We start from the raw sequence: 21,584 nt of genomic DNA, 5'->3' as shown, positions 1-21,584 counted from the left end.
TATATATCCAACACTAACTTGAATATAAATATTTTATTCTACTTTATTAAAATAAAAATTATTTATCAAGAATTACTATGTGTATTTATAACTGTGGGAAGGGAGGACAATTTCACTAATCAAAATGTCAAAAAAAATTCAATTTAAATCAATTTAATTTTAAATCATGTTCAAAGATGGAGAAATTTGAAGGGCATATCCGTCACAAACAAATAATCCCTCCCGTATCTCCTACTCTCGCCCTCTTAACCCTAAAACCTCCGTTCAGCTACACTGCAACCCCTCTTTTGCTCCTCTCTTCTTTTTCCAATTTGCTCCAAAGCAGGCAGATACAGTTTAGAAAATGGTTCAAGAGGCGATTAATGGTGGTGCTGAGAAGTCACAGTTGGCTATCACTGTAGAGCAGCTCATTGCCGTTAACCCTTACAACCCAGATATCCTCCCTGATCTGGAAAACTATGTTAACGAACAGGTACACTAATTTACTAATGCCGATGACTCCAAAATTGATTTTTTTGTAATGGGTTTTCAACCCTTATTGAGATTTTTGGTTCTGCTGGATTTTCCGTTGTTTTTGATTGAGTAATTTCAATGTTAATTTAGGTTTCGTCTCAAACATACAATCTGGATGCAAACCTTTGCTTGCTCCGTCTTTATCAGGTTTATATCGTTATTTTGAGAATTAATCATGGAGGTTTGTTTGTTGTTTGATATTGGTTTTTTGATTTGTTTGGATGAGTACAGTTTGAGCCGGAGAGAATGAGTACACCAATTGTTGCTCGTATTTTGGTTAAGGTGCAATCAAGTTCTTGTTTTGCATCCCGTGATATTACTTGTTGCCTCTGTTATTATCTAACTTATTATTTGCTTGGTTGTATTGATAGGCCCTAATGGCAATGCCAGCTCCAGATTACAGCCTGTGTCTCTTCCTAATCCCGGAACGAGTGGTATATATCTCTGAAGTTGCCTTGATTATGACTTTACCTTTGATGAATATGAATTGTAAATTTTGCTTGTCTTGTGTACTCTGGAATGGGTGTTGCTGGAAAACATAAAAACTGTCACAGCCAAATATGTAGGTAGATTTGTTACTACACCTATTTGTGACTAGGAATATTAGCTATTCTCATTCATACCTAACACAGCTTGACAGTTGTTTCATTGCTTGTTTAAAACAAAAAGGATGGCAGGTGATCATTATGACATAATTCTAATATAAAAAAAAAACCCCAAAAGATCTTCCTATATTGCTAAATCTTTTAATACTCATTTGTCTTCTCTTGCTGTGTATCCAACTAGATTGGAGGTATATTACATCAATAAAACAAGTACAAGCTGGGGGGTTTGGGAAGGATTGCTGCTTTATGGGTTCAGAAATGTTCTTGTGCTAAGTATGAGGAAATTAGATAAATAGGAAAGTCTGAAACGAATAAATAGATACATAATGATGTATGATATTTGGTGGTGCTCTATAAACCAATATCTGCAACATAAAGGTTGTAAGACTGAATATCCTGATGTCTTCCCCAGAGTTGTTCAACAACAAAAACATACCCTAGTGTAGTTCCACAAGTGGGGTCTGGGGAGGATAGGATGTACACAAACCCTTACCCCTACCTTTAAGGTATTCTTAAATTTCTTAGTTAGTATAGTTTCATAGTTGTTAATGAAATGCATCCAAATGTATATTGAGGTTGAGATAGCCCCCCNCCCCCCCCCCCCCCCCGAAGTTATTCAACACCTGTATACCCAGTGTAGTCCCACAAGTGGGGTTTGGAGAGGATATGATGTACGCAACCTTACCCCTCACTTTTGTGGGGTAGAGAGGTTGTTTCCCCGTAAGTTCTCCATTTCCTTATATTGGTATTCTTAAATTCCTTAGCTAGTATAGTTTCCTATTTGTTAATGAAATGCATCCAAATGGATATTGAAGAGGATGAGGATTTTTATAGCTGGCCCAAACAAGATTGGGATTGAGGAACAGTTATTGTTGTTTGTTTCCTTCTGAGGGGCACTTTCATGTACAGACTCTTTTTGCTGCAACTCCCATAGACATCTATTTATTGCTGCTCAAGTTTGCAAACACTTTTCGCCTTAATTTTCTTTTCTTTTTCACTGGGGTTGTGGTCATTATGGTGATTTTTTTGGGAGCAAGGCAGAATACATGCTTTTGACATCTACATATAAATCTTCAATTGTGGTAGATGCATTGTCCTATCCTTTTTTCTTCATAATGATTTTCTCATTTCATTCCTCAGCAAATTGAAGAGCAATTCAAGACACTAAATGTTCTCTCACACTTCTTAGAGGTATGACATGTTGTGTTTGCTGAAAGTTTCTTCCAATTCAATGGTTAACCCAACAAGTACACATATCTTTTTGCAGACTGCAAGGTTCCGCCAATTTTGGGATGAAGCTGCAAAGAGCCACCACATTGTGGAAGCTGTTTCTGGTATTACTGAATGCTTTAATCCACCCCTCATCCACAGTGTTCAATAGTAGCATTACGGATGCAATAAGAAACCTATTTGTTTTACATAATAAGTATCAAATTTTGCGGTGACATGCTTAGAACTGTGGAGAGAGACATTTGAAGTGATTGAGTTTCAAACCATTTCCTTGACCTTATTTATTCCAACTATTAGTAGTAACCATTTATGTTTCAGATATAACCCATTAATATTCTTGAGTTTCTGACCACCCAAAAAGAATTCCTGAGTGTTTCTTGTTGACAATTACACTTGGCCCGACCTATTTACAACAAAATGAATGAAGTACAGAGTATAATATTCTAAACCCCTCATATTAACCTCATAATCTAGGTATTGTCTCCATATACTTGATCCTCCCCTTGCCCAAAATGAATGAAGTACAACCTATAATATTTCAAACCTCTCATATTAACCACATGATGTGGATATTGTCTCCATATACTTAATCTTCCCCTTGCCCACAATGTTCAATAGCAGCTTTGATACAATGAGGGAACCTATTTCTCTTTAAAAAAATTACATTTTTCAGAACTTGCTTGGCACTGTGCAACAAGGGGAGTTTCATGTAGGGATTTTAAATTTCAAACCGAGTCCTTTACTTAGTTGACATTGTTTATTCTACTACCAACTCCGTTTCATTTTACTTGGCTCTTGTACTAAAACTAGATTTTTTTTTCTTGTCCATTTTAATAAATCAAGAGAAATTTATTATTTTCTTTCAATACTACCCTTGACATTAAATAACTGCATAAAGTAATAGTAGTCAAATTTAGATTTCCAAAGCATATTTAATAAGGTTAGTTTAGCAAAATGAACCCATAATAATACTTTCTTGAGGAAGTGTCAAGTCAACATGGATCAAGTAAAATGAAACGGAGAGTAATTTTTAATAATTTATGTAGGACATTTAAGCCATTATGCACCTGACAATATATATTTGGCCCCACTTAAATCTTGATACTGTTATAACAGCAATTTGAGTGATATAGGGTGTTTAATATTCCTAGTCCTCTATTAATCACATAATCATGGTAACTTTATTTGAAAACTCGTTAATCCCTTAATTGTATTCTGTATTTGTGTTATTAGTTAATAAATTCCAAATTTGTAATATAAAATTATTATTAACTTCCAAACTCTTTAGATGACCTGCTTTTAACGCGATTTTGTGCATTCAAACTACAATATTTTTCTTAGATTTTTCAACAGCCAACCATTTAGTGCTTGCCTCTTTTATAGGCAAAATTAGAATGTTACAAATTCAGATTTTGTTCCTTATTTGATGTAAGTGGATACTTCGTGGGACAATCTTGAATAGATACTTGATCCCTCTTGTGTTATCCATATGTTGGCTAATTGAGATTTGTGCCATACAGTTGCCTTTCTCCTAGAATGTCTTGTTTTTATAGAAACATAAATGCTATTTATATTAAGAAAGTGTGAACTGTAGGTTTTGAACAAGCTATTCGAGCATATGCTGTTCATGTCCTTTCAATAACCTACCAGAAGGTTCCAAGGACGATCCTTGCAGAGGTATGCTTTCTCCATGATTGCTGGTGTATTATCTATTTTGATCTTTACTTGTGCAACCACTTGAAAGAATTTGAAAGGTTCACAAATCCTAATCATTGGATGAATATATGTTCCGTAAAAAGAAGATGAAGTGTGTTAATATGAGTTTGGCTAGTCACACTTCTGGAGAAACCAGAGGATTGGATGGTTGAAACTTCATAATTGTATAACATATAACATACCATGGTTAAATATGGTTTATAACTTTTTGATCATTTTATTTTCAAAGTATCCAACTTTTGAAAGATTATACAAAGACTTGTAAAGTGTACATGCTCTATTGCATTTGCAACTCAAGTTTTTTTACTGGTTCTATACATAAAGAACTCGTTTTATTCATCGAGTTATGGTCTAGGCACACATATCCTAGTTGTATTTATCTGTTGTGAGTGATAGACTGTTTTTAAAGAGAAGTATCTGTCAAACTATGTGGTAAATAATTTCCTTTCTAGAAAATGACTTACAACTTGCATTTTCACTAAAGCTTCACAAAAATATTATTATTTATTCATATATTGTGTTAACCTGAAAATAATGGTAAGTCTAGGAAGGTGTAGTATATTCTGTGTGAACTGTATTCGACAATTTCATGTTTGTAATGAGGTCTCTTTTTACTTGAAATCTATATCCCATTGTTGTTGAATAAGAAACTCTTCTTTCTTAAAGGATATTTTTAATTTATTCAGAGAGAAGGAAGGAGGTTGGAATGCCAACATGCACATATTATATTGAATTTACCCTATTGTTCCCAAGTCTCTTTTATCATTATGACATGTGTTGAGCTCACCGTGTAATTAATATTGGCAGGCTATCAACATTGAGGGTGTTTCATTGGATAAGTTCCTTGAGCACCAGGCATCGAACAATGGTTGGGTTATTGAAAAAGGTCAGGGTAAGGGCCAACTCATCACCCTTCCTCCCACTGAATTCAACCATCCAGAGCTTAAGAAAAATACTGCTGATAGTGTTCCACTGGAGCACATCACGCGTATCTTCCCCATTCTTGGCTGAAGCCTGCAATTGAGAGCAATTTTTCATTGTGAAACACATGGGATCGTAGGTCCTTGCTTTTTCTGAACTTTAATAGACTTAGGAGAGGGTTCTTTTTTTTTTTTTAATGATTACCGCCAGCCAATGTACTTTTGGAAGATGTTAAAATATAGACTCTGCTCGGAAATTTATAATGTAGTCGATATGGGCGATGTGTACTATATGTGCTATGTGCTTTAGCGTATTTTTAGTCCAACGTGAATTTGGGAATTTGTCTGCTATTCCATTAGTCCCTCTCTCTATATATATGTTTGATTGATGCCCTTCCTGCTTCACGCATAGTCCTTGTTAGATAACATTTCAATAATTTCATAGCAATCAGTCTCGATGATTAAGGGTGTTAAGTTATTTTGTAAAGTCAGTTTTAAATTGTGGAGTAACGTTAGTGCTTCCTTGCAGATGTTAGTGGCATAATATATTCCCATGACCCATTTTTGTAGTGATCTCTGAAAACACTTACATTTTTATTTGGTGGTTTTTATTTGATGTAGATGATGCTCTTTATTCTATTGACAGAATTTTTACTAGGTTATGAACTTGTATTCTAATGGAGAAATTTATGTCACTGATTCACTTGTTCCCATAAGATTTTTGAGTGAGTGCACCTAAAAAATGTATGTTCTATGCAATACGACGAAAAGAATAGTTTCATATGACAAAAGTATCGATACAATTCATTTAAATCAGGTGATATTTCAGTTGAGCAGAATTAAGAGAGAATATTTGAAGATTTAGTGACGTGATTCATGAAGTGAATGTGACAACGAGATTTGATTCAAGAGAGATAGTTCTATGTATTTAGGGTCAATTGTCCAAGATAATGGGGAGAATTGTGATGATGTCACGTATTGTATTGGAGTAGATGAATGAAATGAAGGATTGTTTTTGTGATAAGAATGTGTCATTGAGGTTAAAAGGTAGGTTTTACAGAATGGTTGTTAGATCAACTTTGTTGTATGAAAAGTGTTGGTCAGTTAAGAGCACCTATGTCCAGAAGATAAAAGTAGTATAAATGAGGATGATATGTGAACATACCAAGAGAGATAAAGATCAGAAATGAAGATATTTGAAACAAGGTCGGTCGGTGTGTCCTTCGTGGTGGATAAGATGTGGCATGGAAGACTAAATTTTTTTTTGAATATGTGCAAAGGAGGTGCATGAATGTCCCAATGAGGAAGCATGAGAGGTTGGTCATATTGTGTCTGAGGAAATGCAGAAATAGGTCAAAGAAGTACTAAAGAGAAGTGATTACGCAGGATAAACCACAACTTCAACTTACTCTTGATAAGAGAGTTGTGGAGGCCTAGTATCAGGGATAGAGGTTAGTAGGTTGCTGAGCATATTCCTTTACTCGAGTATTAATTTTATTTTTAAATTGCTTATTTTTAGATCTATAGTACTATCTGATTTTTTTCCGCTTCGTTTATTTGACTATTTTGTTGTTGTTACTATGTGTTATTACAACTTCTTTTTCATCTGTTTCTTTTTTTTAATGAAAAAGGCTCAAATATGCCATTGAACTTTTAGAAAAGGCTCATTTATGTCATCCGTTAAAAGTTTAGCTCATTTATGTCATTGTTGTTAAAGAAAAGGCTCATCCATGCCATTTTTTTTAACTCCGTTTTTGCAAAACCATTTTTTACACACCAAACATGGTTTAACACTTTTTAATTGGAATTTTTGGATCAAATATATACTTTTTGCTTGTTTTTCTTTAAAAACACCAAGAACACATGGAGAACATAAACAACCCCAAAATTTTCAACATCTTCAATTCTTCACGAAATCATCTCAAATTTCGGCTACGTCATTAATTTCTTTTTTTTAAAAAAACAAAAATTCTAAAATCATTTGTAGAGGTCAAAAAATTCACCCATATTTAAAATATATATTCCGAAAAACGAAAATCAGTCCCAAAATTTCAAATTTGCTTTGATTCTTGTTTTTAACATTAGATTTTTGTTGACTAGTGTTTTTTGAGTTTATGTTCAAATTTTCAAATGATTTGAAGTTTTGGAGAATCTACCATTAAAGAATGCTCAAGTTTGAAACTTTGAAGAAATTTCAATTAGGTCTTGTTGAATTAGGTTGTATTCGAGTTCAAAAGAAATTGAGTTTTGGTATCTAGTTCGGAGCGAAACTACTCTTGAAATTTGAGACGATTCATGAAAAATTGAATAAGTTTGAAATTTGGGAATTGTTAATGTTCTTTATGTGTTCTTGGTGTTCTTAAGGATCTAGAAGCAAAAAATGTACATTTGATCCAAAACCACTAATAGAAAAGTGTTAAACCATGTTTGGTGTGTAAAAAATGGTTTTGCAAAACCGGAGTTAAAAAAAATGGCATGGATGAGCCTTTTCTTTAACAACAATGGCATAAATGAGCCAAACTTTTAACGGATGACATAAATGAGCCTTTTCTAAAAGTTCGATGGCATATTTGAGCCTTTTCCCAAAAAAAAATAAGAATAAAATCTCCGTAAATTATTGTTGATATTTTTTAAATTACGACGCAATTATAACCTTACAAAAAAAAGTCTTTATCACATTCAATTCTCGTCTTAAGCAATTAGTAGTATTGAAATTAAAACACCATATTCAAAAATTGAAAGCTTACAAAAGTGAAAACAGACAAAAAGAAAAGAAAATACAATCCTCGGGACTAGCAGCTTCAGGTGGGTCCCATTACCGAAACGCTCCCTCTTAATTCGAAAATCGATGTCTGAGCGCGAAAACTTAAAATAGCCACTCGGAAAACCCCAAAAATCGCTCTTTGCCGGCGCGTGTTCTCCACCTTCCGGTCTCTTTCTCTCTCTATCTCTGACATTACTTTTCAGAGTTTTTCTCCTTATTCTCACTCTGTTATTGTACGGGATTTGATTTTCAACTTTTCTCGCAGTGAGCTCCTTCTTCACTGTTTCTCCATCACCGAGATTCGTAAATTTCAAATATTAAATTACTGTAATATAGTACAAGTCATGAATGGCGTAAGTTTTATTCTCAATGTTTCAACTATGCACATGCAGGGAACATTATTTACAGCTTTAATTCGCAGTTTCCTACTTTACCTGCGATACTTATTACCGAAAAAAGTGAAAAAAAATTATGGCCAAGTTGTTCGTTGTATCGAGTATAGTTTGACATTTCAGTAGTATTATTAGATTAATATTCAAATTTTGAACTTCAAAATGTTACTCTATTTTCCAGGGACCTGAGTTAGATTTTGCAACTCTGCTTTTGGACATCTGGTGAAGACTGAAATGCTCGGCTTCTTTTGTAAGTTTTTCAATCTATTAGCTCTATGAACATTTTTCTATACTTTCATGTTTTTTGCTTAGTTGCAGTGAAAATGTGACTGTTTTGATTTTTCTTTTTTTTTTTAAAAATAATGTGGTGTTCGACTAGTTCAATTTTTGGATAATTCTGACCACCAAAGTTTGCTTATATGGAAAAAAATCACCTACATCTTTTGAGATTTAAACTTGGTCTCTTATGGTTTTCATCCTACTTCATGTACCACTAGTGCAGGCTCTTGGATATTCCTAGAGTGTTTGCATTTGTATTCTGCAAACTTCTCAGGTTCAGTCATTTGTGTGATCTTGACCGTTTTCTTTGTACTTTTTTTTTGGCTTAAAGGAAAGTTGGAAGCTATACAGTTACAAATAATATTAGATAGAGTTATTCATTTTCCCCCTTTTTTGGTTTACTGGTTGGAGGTTTGTTGTGGGGCTGGGAGAGAGAAACATTGGGGGCTGCCTTGCAACATTATTAATCGTAGTTACTAACTTTGACCCAATAAATTTTTTGAAAATGAAAATGACTTTGGCACATGAAAATAGGTGTTGCTGTTTACTGGATAGAAAGAGAGAAAAGCTTGATATTTTCTTAACAAGTTATTATTTGAATTTTGAAGGGAATAATCGTGGGTTACAACTGTGAATTGCTGGAATTATATTCTGGGAGAGGTGAATGAGCAGGCAAAAGAGATGAAGACACATGTTAATATGGTGAAAGGAAGAGGTCCCAGCCGGGGGAACGGACAACAGGTTGTTTTTGAACTTAAACAACGTGTGGTTCTTGCACTGAACAAGCTTGCAGATAGGGATACTTACCAAATTGGAGTTGAAGAGCTAGAGAAAATAATTGAATGCTTAACCCCAGATGGAGTCACTCCATTTCTGTCTTGTATATTAGATACTGACTCTGAGCAGAAAAGTTCTGTTCGTAAGGAATCTATCCGGCTGATGGGCACGCTGGCCAATTTCCATGATAGTATTGTTGTTCCACATCTTGGGAAGATGGTAGCCAGCATTGTTAAGCGTCTCAAGGACTCAGATACTGTTGTAAGAGATGCGTGTGTGGATACTGTTGGCATTTTGGCTTCTAAAATGAGCAGTGTTGCACGTGACAATGAAAATGATGGAGTTTTTGTGGTGCTAGTGAGACCTATTTTTGAAGCTTTGGGAGAGCAAAATAAGCATGTGCAAACTGGTTCGGCGCTGTGCTTGGCTCGGGTCATAGACAGTATTCAGAACCCTCCAGCTGTTATTTTGCAGAAGATGCTGGGTAAAACTGTCAAGTTGCTTAAGAATCCACACTTCATGGCAAAGCCAGCTGTTATTGAATTGAATAGAAGCATAATTCAGGTTGGTCTATCTTGTATAATTTTCTTTGAAATTTTCTGTCACACACAGATACTGGTAATATTTGTGTGTGACTTGAAGGATGAAAACATTCCAGTTTATACTTACTGTTAGATCCTATTGAGTTCTGCAGTTGTGTAGCATATGTCTACATGTAGTTGGCATCTTAAAAGAACAAGGAAAATGTCCTTTTGGTCATTAATTTCACCTAAGTAAAATTTTCAAATTATGTTTGCAAACTAATGCTGATTTACACATCAGATAAAGATGACAATTTTTCACATTTTTTTCTAATAATCAGGCTGGTGGTGCTAGTACACATAGTGCTTTATCAACTGCAATGACTAGCATTCAAGAAGGACTAAAGAACAGTGATTGGGCAACAAGAAAAGCTGCATGCGCAGCATTAGGGGACATTGCTTCAGTTGGTGGAGCATTCTTCAGTGCTTTCAAATCTTCCAGCATCCGGACCCTTGAATCCTGTCGATTTGATAAGGTAAATGTTGCAGTCAGAATGCATAATTGAGCCATGTGGTAAGCTTCCTTGTGGTGGTTGCCTGATATGAAAGTTGAAAATGTTAAACCTTATATGCTTTGTTCAGGTGAAACCAGTCAGGGACTCGGCATTGCAAGCTTTACACATGTGGAAAAGGCTTCCTTGCCATGGTACATCCGAACCTTCTGAAGCAGGCTCTTCTATAAAAGGTATGCTGGTCAGTGCTCTCTGATATGATATTTTTTTCAATTGTTGCAGATATCTCTCATGTCTCATCTTACTCTCAATGTTTATGTAATGCTCTGATAACCTAGTTGATTCGTCCCGCATCTAAGTAAATAAAGTTTGCGATTTGAGTGCTCTAGTTCTTGAGCTATGATTTTGTGAAAATGAGCTGGTTCTTTGGGCTCATGGCATTTAAACCCAAATGTTGATCTAGTTTCAGGTCAGTCTTGCTTCTGTCCTTGTTAGGCTGGCCATCTGACTGGCATGTTTCCAAATTACATGTTGTTTCCAACAGCATTTTAAGGATGGACTTCTGTTATTTTTATTTTGTGACTAGCGTAATAATACTTTGTATCATGCAGAAAATCTGTATAAAGATGACTATGGTGATATAACAAGTGCCAGTGAGTCAACACTGAAGGATGTCACACCTAAGAAATTTGGTTGTGACTCTGTTAAAAACAAGCTTCCCCTTTCTTTGAGAAAAGCAGGCCATAACCATGTTGAAAAGCCTCAGCATTCCGGTGCTGATGAGTGGCATGTAGAAATAGCAGTTCCAAAAACCCGTAAGATCTTTATGCCAGAAGTTAGGGATGAAGAATCAGAGGGTAGTTCTGTTACGAAGGCATTTGAAAAACGTGCTGGGACTAGAAGTTCTCATGATGTTGAATATGAATATGTGCACATAGATGACAAACAGGAATGCTCTTCTGGGTCAAATCTGTTTCCTGATAACTTTCAACGCAAAGAAGTTGTGGGTTCTCATGACGTAATTGATGAGGCCAGTTTGGGTACACCATTGGGAACAAGTCGGCGTTCTGCAGTTGAAGAAATCTGTATTGAAGAACAACGGTATTTTTCTGGAATGCAGGACCGAAGAAGCTTAGATTCAACTGTTACTGATTTGAGTTCTCAAAAATTGCATGGCTGTTGTTCTCAAGTAGCCAAGGAAATGTTATCTGTCAGAAAGCAACTGTTAGACATTGAAAATAAGCAATCCAATTTACTGGATTTATTAAAGGTAATTAAATTAACATTTCTTTTGTGTTAGTCTGGATCAGCCAATGCATATCATGGCAACTAACCATTGAGCGTCATGCCATTTTGTGGAAGGCACATCACATGCTCTTGTAGTATTAATCTGTAATGTAAAGTAAGCCAAGAACTAAACTTCCTGGAAACTGTCCTTTCAAATATAACTATATAACAGTAAAAAGGAAGCTTCAGTATATGCATTATGCTTGTATCTGATTAAGCTACTTTCTATATATGATGTATAACATTTTAGTTGGTGCCTTATTAAAAAAAAACATGTTCAGTTGATTATTTGACCACCCCTGTTGTAACTATACTTTCAGGAGTTCACATCCAACATTGTGGAAAACCTATCAATGATGCAAATAAAGGTATCTAGTCTTGAAGGCATGGTTGATAGAATGTCCAAGGAACTTTCTCATGGGGGGAAATTTCCTGATCCAGCGACAACAAAATTTATGAAAAGAAGTTCTGCTGTTGCTTCGCCAAGACTCTCCACATACACCCCAAGGCCATCTGTTGATATACCTCATAGGAAGTCTCCATTACTACCCACCAAAGAAGTGGAGGTTCGGGGGGATAGGACACTTGTGAAGAGCAGATCTAGCAGTTTTAGAAATCAAAATCTAGACATGTGGATCGATCCTGCTGCAAAACAAGGTGGATATTCTGTTGGAAAGGGCATTCACCAAAATAGTGGACAGGGAACACATGGAGGACAATTGAGGAGAAATAAAGATGTTATTGGCAGAACTGCTACAACTAATGACAAACAAAATCACTTGGACGCCAAGAATAACCTCTGGAGAGTTGTCAAAGGACATCTGTTGGGTGCGGATGTAGACTCTGCTTATATGGAAGCCCTTTATTCTGGTGATGAACTTCTTTTGTTTGAACTTGTTGATACAACAGGGCCAGTTCTGGAGAATTTATCCCAAAAGACCGCAAATGATCTTTTGGCAACTTTGGCATCATACTTCTTTGAGCAAACATATGTGAATAACATAATTCCCTGGCTGCAACAGGCAAGTGCATCTTGTGGTTATCAAAATCTTAAAACTAACTATATGCTTTTTCTTTACTTCTCTTGAAAATATACATGCACAAAGTATGCTTGATTAGGAAGAAGGTTCAACTAAGAGTGCGTAGCACTAAAGGTAGATAAGTGGGGGTTTGAATGTTTTATCAAATTACTGTGCATTTTTCTACTTCAGTAAATCCTTTGATTAAGTTTTCTGCCAAATATGTGATAGCTTCGTTGTTTTATTCCATAGATTTCTGCTTATCTTGGTTTACAATCTTTCACGACTTAGATGGCATGTCCATTGCCTATTTTTTTGTTGTTGAAAATAACAGTGGTGTCCGGGTCAACTTGTGCATACCTCGACTTTTACACCAGATTCCGCTGCCTCCCACCATCACAAGTACCAGACTACTTTGTCCACCAAGACTTAAGCAGATGAGAAGAAATCACCTAGTCTTTTTTGTCTTTACTGCAATCTTGATATCCAAGATATGCCTCCACATTGAACAGTTGGCCAAACCCTTGGGTGCCATGTCCACTGCCTTCTTGTTTCTTGACTTTCTTCTACTTGCAGCATTTCTGAATTATGCCATATGGTAAAGCATGTTATGATAGTCTGATCACATTATACATAATGATGTATTTGGATCATGAATAATTCATTTTTGAAAAAATTGTGGACTTAAAGCCTCATGGTATGTATTTTTTTCTGAAACTTAGGTGGTGGAATTGAGTTCTGTCCATGGACCAGATTATATTGTCCTCCCTACAAATGCAAAGCGGGAATTTCTTTCTGCATTTCAGGAAATGATAAAGGGTGGATATTCTACCCCAGCAGAGAGAAAATCTTTGATGCAGTTGGCAATGACGTTAAACCAGATTTGGGGTAAGAAAAGTCTCTTATTCAATTTTTTCTCCAATCAGAAGCTCACATTATGGAATGATCTATTATATTTACCTGCTTCAACTCTTGCTGAACATGGGTAAGATAGATAGATATAAGGTTGCTGAATTCTACTAAGAACCTAACAGAACTTCCCAAAATGTGGGTAAAAAACCACTTGTTTAAGTCGGGGTTGAGAGTTGGGGGGCCATGCCCTACCCCATCGGCCTAAGCTTCACTATGAGAAACAACACTTTCTAACTCTCTATGAGGAGCGGTCTTATGGATTTTGTTGGTCAGAAAGCTCCTTTATTTTTATAGATCCTTTTGTGATAGTCAACGTGCATTATCTACCATGCGGTGCATGCTGAAAAGTAGAATTTGAGAGTTGATCACAGAGTCTGCGATTTTTAGGATAGGAAGAGTGGCCATGTGGAGAATGAAGTTTAAATTGATGGAGGTTTCAGTTTTCTGATTTTTGTTTCTCAAAAAACCAGGTTTATAAAATACAATGCAACAAGTATTTTCTGTGATGGGTGCCCTATTTGGAACTCCTAGAGAGGGTGTTTAGAGTTTCTTAGGGAATGGAAGGACAACACGATTACCAACAAAGTGATACCACTAGAAGAAACACAAAAGCTTGTGTTTATTCGTTAACTTGAATTTGTGTGTTAGCAATTGTCAAGTTGACCTGAGAAAGATCTTTTGTTGCTTGTGCTTCTTTTCCTCTTTCATAGAGGTGTCTTCAGTCTTGACATCACTTGTTTCTCATCGCAGGAAAAAATGCACCATAGCATATGCCAAAGAAAGTTGAAGTGAATGGATTTGCGGCGAAATGAATCTTGATATTTAGAAAGAGCTACTCTTTTCTTTTATCAACTTCTAGAGTGTCAAGACAGTTTCTGTTTTCATGAATCTGTGATTTGTTTTTGTTCATTTCTCAGTTTCCTTGACAATGCTGACATATCAGCCATCATGTCAACCATTCATTAGGTGACATTGTACAGTTGACATTGAACAGTAATTTCATGTTTTTACCTCTCCAATCTCATTTTAGCAACATTTATAAGAAAACTGTCTTTTAGTTTAGTGAAATGAACAAGGGTCAGGAAGAGGCTTACTGCAGCATAAAGGACCTAAGCTTCTTCAAACAAAAAATTGCGCCAAAATCAAATATTGAATTAAACCATCTTGATAAATTCATTTGTTCAGTCTGTAATCCTCCTTAACTGCATGTTCTCAGAATTGATTGAATCTAATGACATTAGGTGGTATGATAGAATATAAAGACAATTCTAGTTTGAAGCATGTTCAATTATGATATTTTGATGCATATGTGATCTGTTGGTGATTTGATGGAATGTAAAGATATTTTGTGGTTTGAAATAACGTCGTAAAATTCTTGTTTCATGAAATTATAATTGTTGTAACTTTACCTAAAAGCTCCCAACTTAAATTGTACAAAATAGCATGTTAACTCTTTAGTTGCTTAAAAATGGCTTAGAATGTGTCTATGCAATACCTTAAATTGGTGAGAAAAATCACTACAATTTAATTCAAGTTGCTTCATAAATACAATTTTACATAATTACAATTAAAAAAACCTAAATTGGACTGAATATGCTCTTATACTTTTGTGTGTAGATCTAAATATGTTCTTGATTAGATTCATATGATATAAGGACCTTTTCGACTCAATAAAGTAACTTTAGGAGCATAAATGAGCCAAAATATTAATATATGGTGAATTTGATATACTTTTAACCTTTTTGGTATATTTTTCTTATTTTGAACACGTTTAACTTTAGGCAAAAGATCTGGCATTAAACTATTTATACTTAGAATTATTCTTTTCTATTTTTATGGAGACAAAAATCCAACCACTTTACAGGCAGGAAAATCATGAAAACTCAACAGGTTGGTTATCTTATTTTACTATCATTAGGTAGCCTTTTTCATCATTACAACCATGACATGTCAAGCTTTACTCATACAGATCAATATCATCTAACAACAAATCCCTTAAACATTCGAATTTAGTCGAGCTCCAATGCAAGCTCCGGACACCAGATGGGAAACCAAAAAACAAAAAACCATTAAACAAAACTCTTAGTTGGTTTCCCTTTCAAGACTCCATTCAAGAAAGAAAGAACTTAAATTTTTTTGGGTCATACCAATATATTTGGTCAAAATGATGCTAGACGCCTGCCTCTCCTTCGGAAAGACCTTATTGTTTCCCTAATATGACCAAATGTCTCATTGCTAAAGCAGTTCCTCAATACAACAATACAAAATAGACGCGGAGCGACACATGATGTCTTACAAATATTGATAGTTCCTCCAATGAAGGAATGCTAAGAGAAAAGATATGTAATGCGGATTAGCAAAGATACATTTGGTACAACATTAGCTTCATCTTAGCTTTTCAACTTCTTGAAGAAACTGATCCCACGTCAAGTACAAGATCAGGTGAAGGACTATAAAGATCACACTCCTTTGGTAGCTCACTCTTGCTTCTTCCATTTGTTTGATTACTCTTTGATGCATCAGCTTCCCTTCCACTTTCACATTTGAGTGGGTTTGCTTTAGCTTCATACAATGTGACACTGCCACCTCCAGTCATAAGAAGTGCCTCTTCACCTTTATCTTGTGGTTGAAGGGCTTCAAGTATTTCAACAACGACACTCATGACAGGCCTCCCCTTTGGGTTTTGACTTAGGCATTGATAGGCTAGATTAGCAACTTTCAAAGCAGTTTTAGAGGAGTATTGACCATCCAGTCTGGGGTCAATTATCCTGAAAAGCTTCTTGCCATGATTCAAGAGAGGTCGAGCAAACTCAACAAGGTTATGTTCCCGGCTAGGTTTACTTTTGTCCATTGCTCTCCTTCCAATGAGCATTTCAAGCAAAACAACGCCAAAACCATAAACATCACTTCTGGCTGTTAAATGTCCTGAATAATGCAATTAAACATCTTAGTTCACAGCATCAGGTGGTAGCAATGCCTATTCAAAGTAAACAATAACCAGTAAGGTGTATAACATTTGGGTCTTTCGCTGCATAAAGAAGATAAGGAAGATGCTATGGTTTATGTTGAAGAATTTTAATACTTGAGTCTTCAAATACAGTTTCTTTGAACAGCTACGGAAGGCAAATGGATGTGCTATAAGTATTTAAGAAGATAGCCAAAACATAAAACCACTCATTTTTAAAGGTTGAAGAGAAATTGGGCATAAATGGGTCTAACCATCGTTCTTTGCTAGGCTCAGAAGTTACTTTACTACTGTATCTCATAAGCATTTATTCTGTGCTTGCCTGATTTGTGCAACAAGCAACCACAGGACTTACCGGTCATGACATACTCTGGAGCAGCATAGCCATAAGTGCCCATCACACGAGTTGATACATGTGTTTGATCTCCCATGGGCCCATCTTTTGCAAGTCCAAAGTCAGAAAGCTTTGCATTAAATTCCTGCATCAAAATTTAAACAAAGGCAAAGATGGTATAGAACTTATAATTTCTTCTCAGCAAGTTGTAAATACCAATTTTCTAGGTCTCTTTTAACAAATGAGAAGAAGACCATAAACAAAGAAAGAGGCTTTGAAAGAAAAAAATACATCATGAAAAAGACAACTCACCGCATCCAACAAAATGTTTGACGTCTTGAAGTCTCTATATATTATAGGCCTTTCAGCTCCATGAAGAAAAGCAAGCCCTTTAGCAGCATCCAAAGCAATTCTCATTCTTCTTGACCAAGATAGAGTAGCACACACTCCTACAGCACAAGCCATAGTTGAAGAGAGAAAGAAATTTTTTTCATAGAGAACAAACTACTAAAAATACTGATCAGTTAAATAGGGATTTGGAAACAAAGAACATTATTCACGAAATATATGTTAATTTCTATAATTTTAGTGACACTGCACAGATAGGTGCATCCTCTTCATCATGATTATATAGTACAAATGTTCAGCTTTACATGCACAGAACAGTTGTACTTTGTACCTAATGAAACATTGGTGTTGGTATCAACAGAAAACTAATTTAAAATTACAAGTCTCTCTGAAAGTTTAGGAAGTAAATCCAAAATTCACGAGTGCCTATTGTTTCTTTGTGTTCTAGAGCGGACATTAGTCTTATTAGCCTTTGTCAACATGGACTGACATGGATACTGAGTACTCACTTGGAAAAAGGTGCTTTTCCAGGCTGCCAGATGCCATATATTCATAAACCAGCAGTCTATGGTAATCCTCACAGCAATATCCTATCAGCTTCACCAGATTCGGATGTCGAATATGCCCCAAGTAATTCACCTCTGCCTGCATGTAAATGAGTTAAATAAAAGATTAATATGCCATTGAACAACAGAGTCGCCGAAATTGCTGCACATTCATGAAAATTATTGTAGTAGAACTTGCACCTGAGTGATCGCGGCAAGTCTAGTTCATAAGACAATTTTTTTGTCAAACAGCAGACTAATATGTACACTTTGCAAAGATCTTTACATGTCTTGCACACTCTCAAATGCATGTCACTATTAATTTGTATGCAGTTGAGATGTAAGATCTATTAATTGACATCAAAGAATCGATTGACAACAAAATGTTTGGTCTTTATATCACAAAGGAAAAAAAAGAAAAAGTTGGACCACAAGTCAAATCCACTGAAGCATCTTGAAAAACACTACTTGTTTGAGTAGCTAGAGAAATAGACAAAGGCGATAAGCACAGGAATAAGTGACAAGTGGAAACAAACAAAGAAATTTTGAGAAAAGAATTCATAGAAAGACAAGAAGCACCCGAAACACATGAGAAAAAAACAAAACAAATGAACCAGAATGATACAACTGCTTATAATTTAAAATCAGAAAACTGGAGAACTGACCTCTTTATATTGGATATTGGAGAAAAGAGAAAGACACAAGGGCACTTCTGAATTCAGTTAAGTTGCATCATACAAAAATATGGTAAGTTTCTTTTATTGTTCAATGGTTTACAAGATTGTCCATGAAGTCAACATACAGGGTGTGTTAGGTACAGAGGAAACATTTTGAGAAAAATGACTTCCCTAATGGAAGTATTGAAAACAAGTTAGACTAGTGGCATTACACATTCATAGTGTCCCCCTACCCTCCACCTTCACCTCTCATAGTATTTGTCTAGATTATATATAAATGCGTTTAGGATAAAAAAATTTCTTGCATACTGAAAACAGGATTTAAATAAGAAACCCATTTATTTTCCTAAAAAACAATTTCTAAGAAAATATTTCCATCATACTAAACACACCCACAGTTTATGCAGTTTCATACAAGTTATGAACATTCAGTCTTAGTAAAATAACACGGAAAGATCATGTCGTTCAGGAGATTTGTTAACATAAATGTTTTGGATTAGACAACACAATTGTACCTCAAAAGCTGAACAGCAGCATGAGATTACAACTCACAGCACAATAGAAGGCCACATCCCCACAATCAAGTCACTGTTATGCTTCAAAATAACAATGTGAGGAATCTATCCTAAACGTGGTGATTCCGGAGGCATATCAGGCAGTATATGTTCTATAGAACTATGTATATACTTATCTTTTCACCTTATACCATGTTCCCTTATTAGCTTTTTATTCAGGGATATCAACAGAATGTAAATAATGGAAAACACCAGCAGTATTTTACAATTTTATGTCAACCCCCCATTTTGGTAGTGTCAGTGTTCAAAAATTCAGTAAAGTTGATGCAGAAACAGATATGCTGATTTTATTGGTTCAAAGATATTAAGAATATCCTTTTACTAATCTAATGACACTCAGAATTCCAAAGTTCAATTCCACAGAGACTGCAAATTAGTATAATGGTGTTTAATAGTCAATAAGCTGAAATCCTACCAGCCACTCTCTGTCGCCCTGAAGACTTTCTGGATCAAGCTCCTTAATGGCAACATATGTGGTCTTGTATCCTGGTCTGACATTTTCATCAATAACTCCTTTGTAGACAATGCCAAACCCACCCTCTCCGAGTACCTTATCTGGTCGAAAGTGCTTGGTAGACAACTTCATCTCTTCATATGTGAAAATATCAAGGTCGCTACTCCCAGGATTCTGCCGCAGGTCCTTGACATTTTTGGGAATCACCACAATGCTGTTTGCCTTTTCAGTGTCATGAGCATTAAGATTTGTGTTCTGGGGAATTACAGGATTTGACCTGGGATATGCACCAACTCCATGGCCAACTAGAAGTAAAAGAAAAAACAGAATCCCTCAATTATCATATTTGCATTAGATTCTCTGCAAGATAAGATATAATTTTTACTCATATACTTTGCAGTTAGGAGATCCCATGTTCCAAAAGCTGTAAAAGCCTTTTTTTTACATCAAATAGTAGCATATGCATGACATTGTTTGCAGAGATCTTGAAGAGATTCTCATTTAGCCAACAGCTATTATTGTCTAAGATGGGCTGGCAGCTTGGTAAACAGTCAGTTTTATGCTTTAAATCAGCACAACGTCTAACATCTCAAGGTCTTTGGGTAAGTAAAAGGTCAAAGCAATTTCCCTGATCAAATGAATTAGGTCAATTGTGATTCAAGTTCAGTGGCAATGACATGGAAGTTTAGAGTCCAAGGCTCTACCTAATGGATAATTCTCAAATGGTTACTGACATCCAAATTCCAATCAGACTGGCACCTTTCATATTTGGCAATCAGAGGCCTTAACCATTTCGAGATTAGCAATATTGGTAATACCAATAATAGTACTCCATCCGTCCACTTTTAGTTGTCCAGTTTCGAAAATCAAGTTATCACTTAGGGTGATACAGTAAAATTGTCATATTGGTATGCCAAGTCAATACCAGACAAGTAAAAACGAAGGGAGGGATTAACTTCACTATACTTTAGAAGTTCCATAAGCAGCATCACAATTCACAACAAAAACAGATCAATGCACAATTTTCCATTTACACAATAATTGATCTTAATCAATGGATCCATCACACATATATGCTTTGGTCACTGAACAATTTAAACTTGCCTTCTATAACAAAACTATCAAAACCCCTCAAAAAAAGAAAGAGTAAAAAAAACCTGGCTTGTTTTGTGGTCGCGGTTCTGATTCATCTTCTTCAATACTAAAACAAGACCCCATGAAAACTGTCCTTAACAACAGATTTGCATTTCATTTACCCAAAAATAACTTAAAACCCACTAAAGATATTATCTTTATGCACTAAAAATCCTTTCTTTTTCCTTAAAAACACTCTACTAAGTTGTCACTCTCAATTGCCAACAGAATCTGAAATGGGTAACAGGAAACTTGATTAATTTTGCAAGAATCCGATCTGGGTCGGTGGGGATATTCCAAGAAATGTGAAGGGAACAGAGAAAAATCTTCTAGAAAATGCAGAATGCGTAAAGTAGAGAAGAAGAAGAAGAAATGGAAGGGTCTAAACAAGTGGAACCACTAAATTCATTTTAATTTTTTGGGTTTTTGAGAGAGTATATTTAGGAGGTGTTTGATGATGAAATAATGATTATTCAGTCAAGTGTTTTGGTAGGAAGATAATTCCAAAGGTAACAGCTGGAGTCTAACTTTACTTTGGTTGGACTTTGAATCCTTGAGGGTCCTACCTTCATAATGTTTTCCCGAATTGCCCTTTTCATTTCCTCGTTCAAATTTGAAAATTTGAGTGTCTACTGTCTAGACGTAAATTTTACTTGAAAAAAATTTAAAGTTATGTGAGAGTGTGAGTGAATGTCTCCGGGTCTAAATTAGTTTTTGGAACTTGAAAATTTATGAAGATTGATTTTTGAAATCTGATCCAAATCTTTGGTTAAACAGATATTTGATGAAGATCAATTTTCAAAATTTGATTCAATACCTATGATCAAACACTAGTTTATTCTATTTGTCCTGTTTTATATGAGAACTATAAAAGTAGGGCCTAATTATCCGCCTTGGCGAAGGAAAGCAATAGTTTTTAAAAATAAAATATATACAAATAATGTAAAAATATACAACTGATATACACAAAATATAAATATTTATACTTGTATAGCATCCAAGAGTATGTCTTAATGGTCAATAAAGTGTGTTGAGAATCATGAGGTCTCATATTCAAATTCCAAAAGAGACAAACAGTACTAGGCAATTTATTCTCATTTGTCTT

At 35.4% G+C, this 21,584-nt stretch overlaps 3 protein-coding genes across 3 annotated transcripts; 2 read left to right on the top strand and 1 right to left on the bottom strand.

Annotated features, from left to right (window-relative positions):
- The first annotated feature begins 206 nt into the window (after nt 1-206).
- LOC125876632 (eukaryotic translation initiation factor 3 subunit K) lies at nt 207-5,275 on the top strand. Its single transcript, XM_049557851.1, has 8 exons — nt 207-472; nt 604-660; nt 745-795; nt 885-947; nt 2,259-2,309; nt 2,386-2,452; nt 3,943-4,025; nt 4,872-5,275. Exons 1-8 carry the CDS (start codon nt 344-346, stop codon nt 5,073-5,075), a joined length of 705 nt encoding a protein of 234 aa, XP_049413808.1. The 5' UTR covers nt 207-343; the 3' UTR covers nt 5,076-5,275.
- A 2,581-nt stretch (nt 5,276-7,856) lies between these two features.
- Nucleotides 7,857-14,514, top strand: LOC125877029 (TORTIFOLIA1-like protein 2). The gene is made up of 9 exons (XM_049558334.1): nt 7,857-8,101; nt 8,322-8,390; nt 9,028-9,760; nt 10,059-10,253; nt 10,360-10,462; nt 10,841-11,499; nt 11,837-12,538; nt 13,258-13,423; nt 14,198-14,514. Exons 3-9 carry the CDS (start codon nt 9,101-9,103, stop codon nt 14,212-14,214), a joined length of 2,502 nt encoding a protein of 833 aa, XP_049414291.1. The 5' UTR covers nt 7,857-8,101; nt 8,322-8,390; nt 9,028-9,100; the 3' UTR covers nt 14,215-14,514.
- A 1,076-nt stretch (nt 14,515-15,590) lies between these two features.
- Nucleotides 15,591-20,984, bottom strand: LOC125876273 (probable serine/threonine-protein kinase PBL17). The gene is made up of 6 exons (XM_049557409.1): nt 20,503-20,984; nt 19,307-19,650; nt 17,604-17,739; nt 17,059-17,195; nt 16,768-16,891; nt 15,591-16,372 (listed from the first exon to the last, which is right to left on the bottom strand). Exons 1-6 carry the CDS (start codon nt 20,561-20,563, stop codon nt 15,846-15,848), a joined length of 1,329 nt encoding a protein of 442 aa, XP_049413366.1. The 5' UTR covers nt 20,564-20,984; the 3' UTR covers nt 15,591-15,845.
- Nucleotides 20,985-21,584: the final 600 nt, after the last annotated feature.

The sequence above is a fragment of the Solanum stenotomum genome, chromosome 9, assembly GCF_019186545.1.
Source record: "Solanum stenotomum isolate F172 chromosome 9, ASM1918654v1, whole genome shotgun sequence".
NCBI lineage: Eukaryota > Viridiplantae > Streptophyta > Magnoliopsida > Solanales > Solanaceae > Solanum > Solanum stenotomum.
Note: the sequence above shows the minus strand (reverse complement) of the source record. Positions and strands in the feature narration are given on the sequence as shown.

Bases quoted from the DNA above. Each gene is read 5' to 3' on its own strand.
- LOC125876632 (XM_049557851.1), top strand. From the start codon at position 344: ATGGTTCAAGAGGCGATTAATGGTGGTGCTGAGAAGTCACAGTTGGCT. The intron at 473-603 runs GTACACTAATTT...ATGTTAATTTAG, and splicing joins AAAACTATGTTAACGAACAG to GTTTCGTCTCAAACATACAA. The intron at 948-2,258 runs GTATATATCTCT...TTCATTCCTCAG, and splicing joins TCCTAATCCCGGAACGAGTG to CAAATTGAAGAGCAATTCAA.
- LOC125877029 (XM_049558334.1), top strand. From the start codon at position 9,101: ATGAAGACACATGTTAATATGGTGAAAGGAAGAGGTCCCAGCCGGGGG. The intron at 10,463-10,840 runs GTATGCTGGTCA...TGTATCATGCAG, and splicing joins AGCAGGCTCTTCTATAAAAG to AAAATCTGTATAAAGATGAC. The intron at 12,539-13,257 runs GCAAGTGCATCT...TCTGAAACTTAG, and splicing joins TAATTCCCTGGCTGCAACAG to GTGGTGGAATTGAGTTCTGT.
- LOC125876273 (XM_049557409.1), bottom strand. From the start codon at position 20,563: ATGGGGTCTTGTTTTAGTATTGAAGAAGATGAATCAGAACCGCGACCA. The intron at 17,196-17,603 runs GTGAGTACTCAG...CTTGTGCTGTAG, and splicing joins GGAAAAGCACCTTTTTCCAA to GAGTGTGTGCTACTCTATCT. The intron at 16,892-17,058 runs GTGAGTTGTCTT...ATTTTGATGCAG, and splicing joins CAAACATTTTGTTGGATGCG to GAATTTAATGCAAAGCTTTC.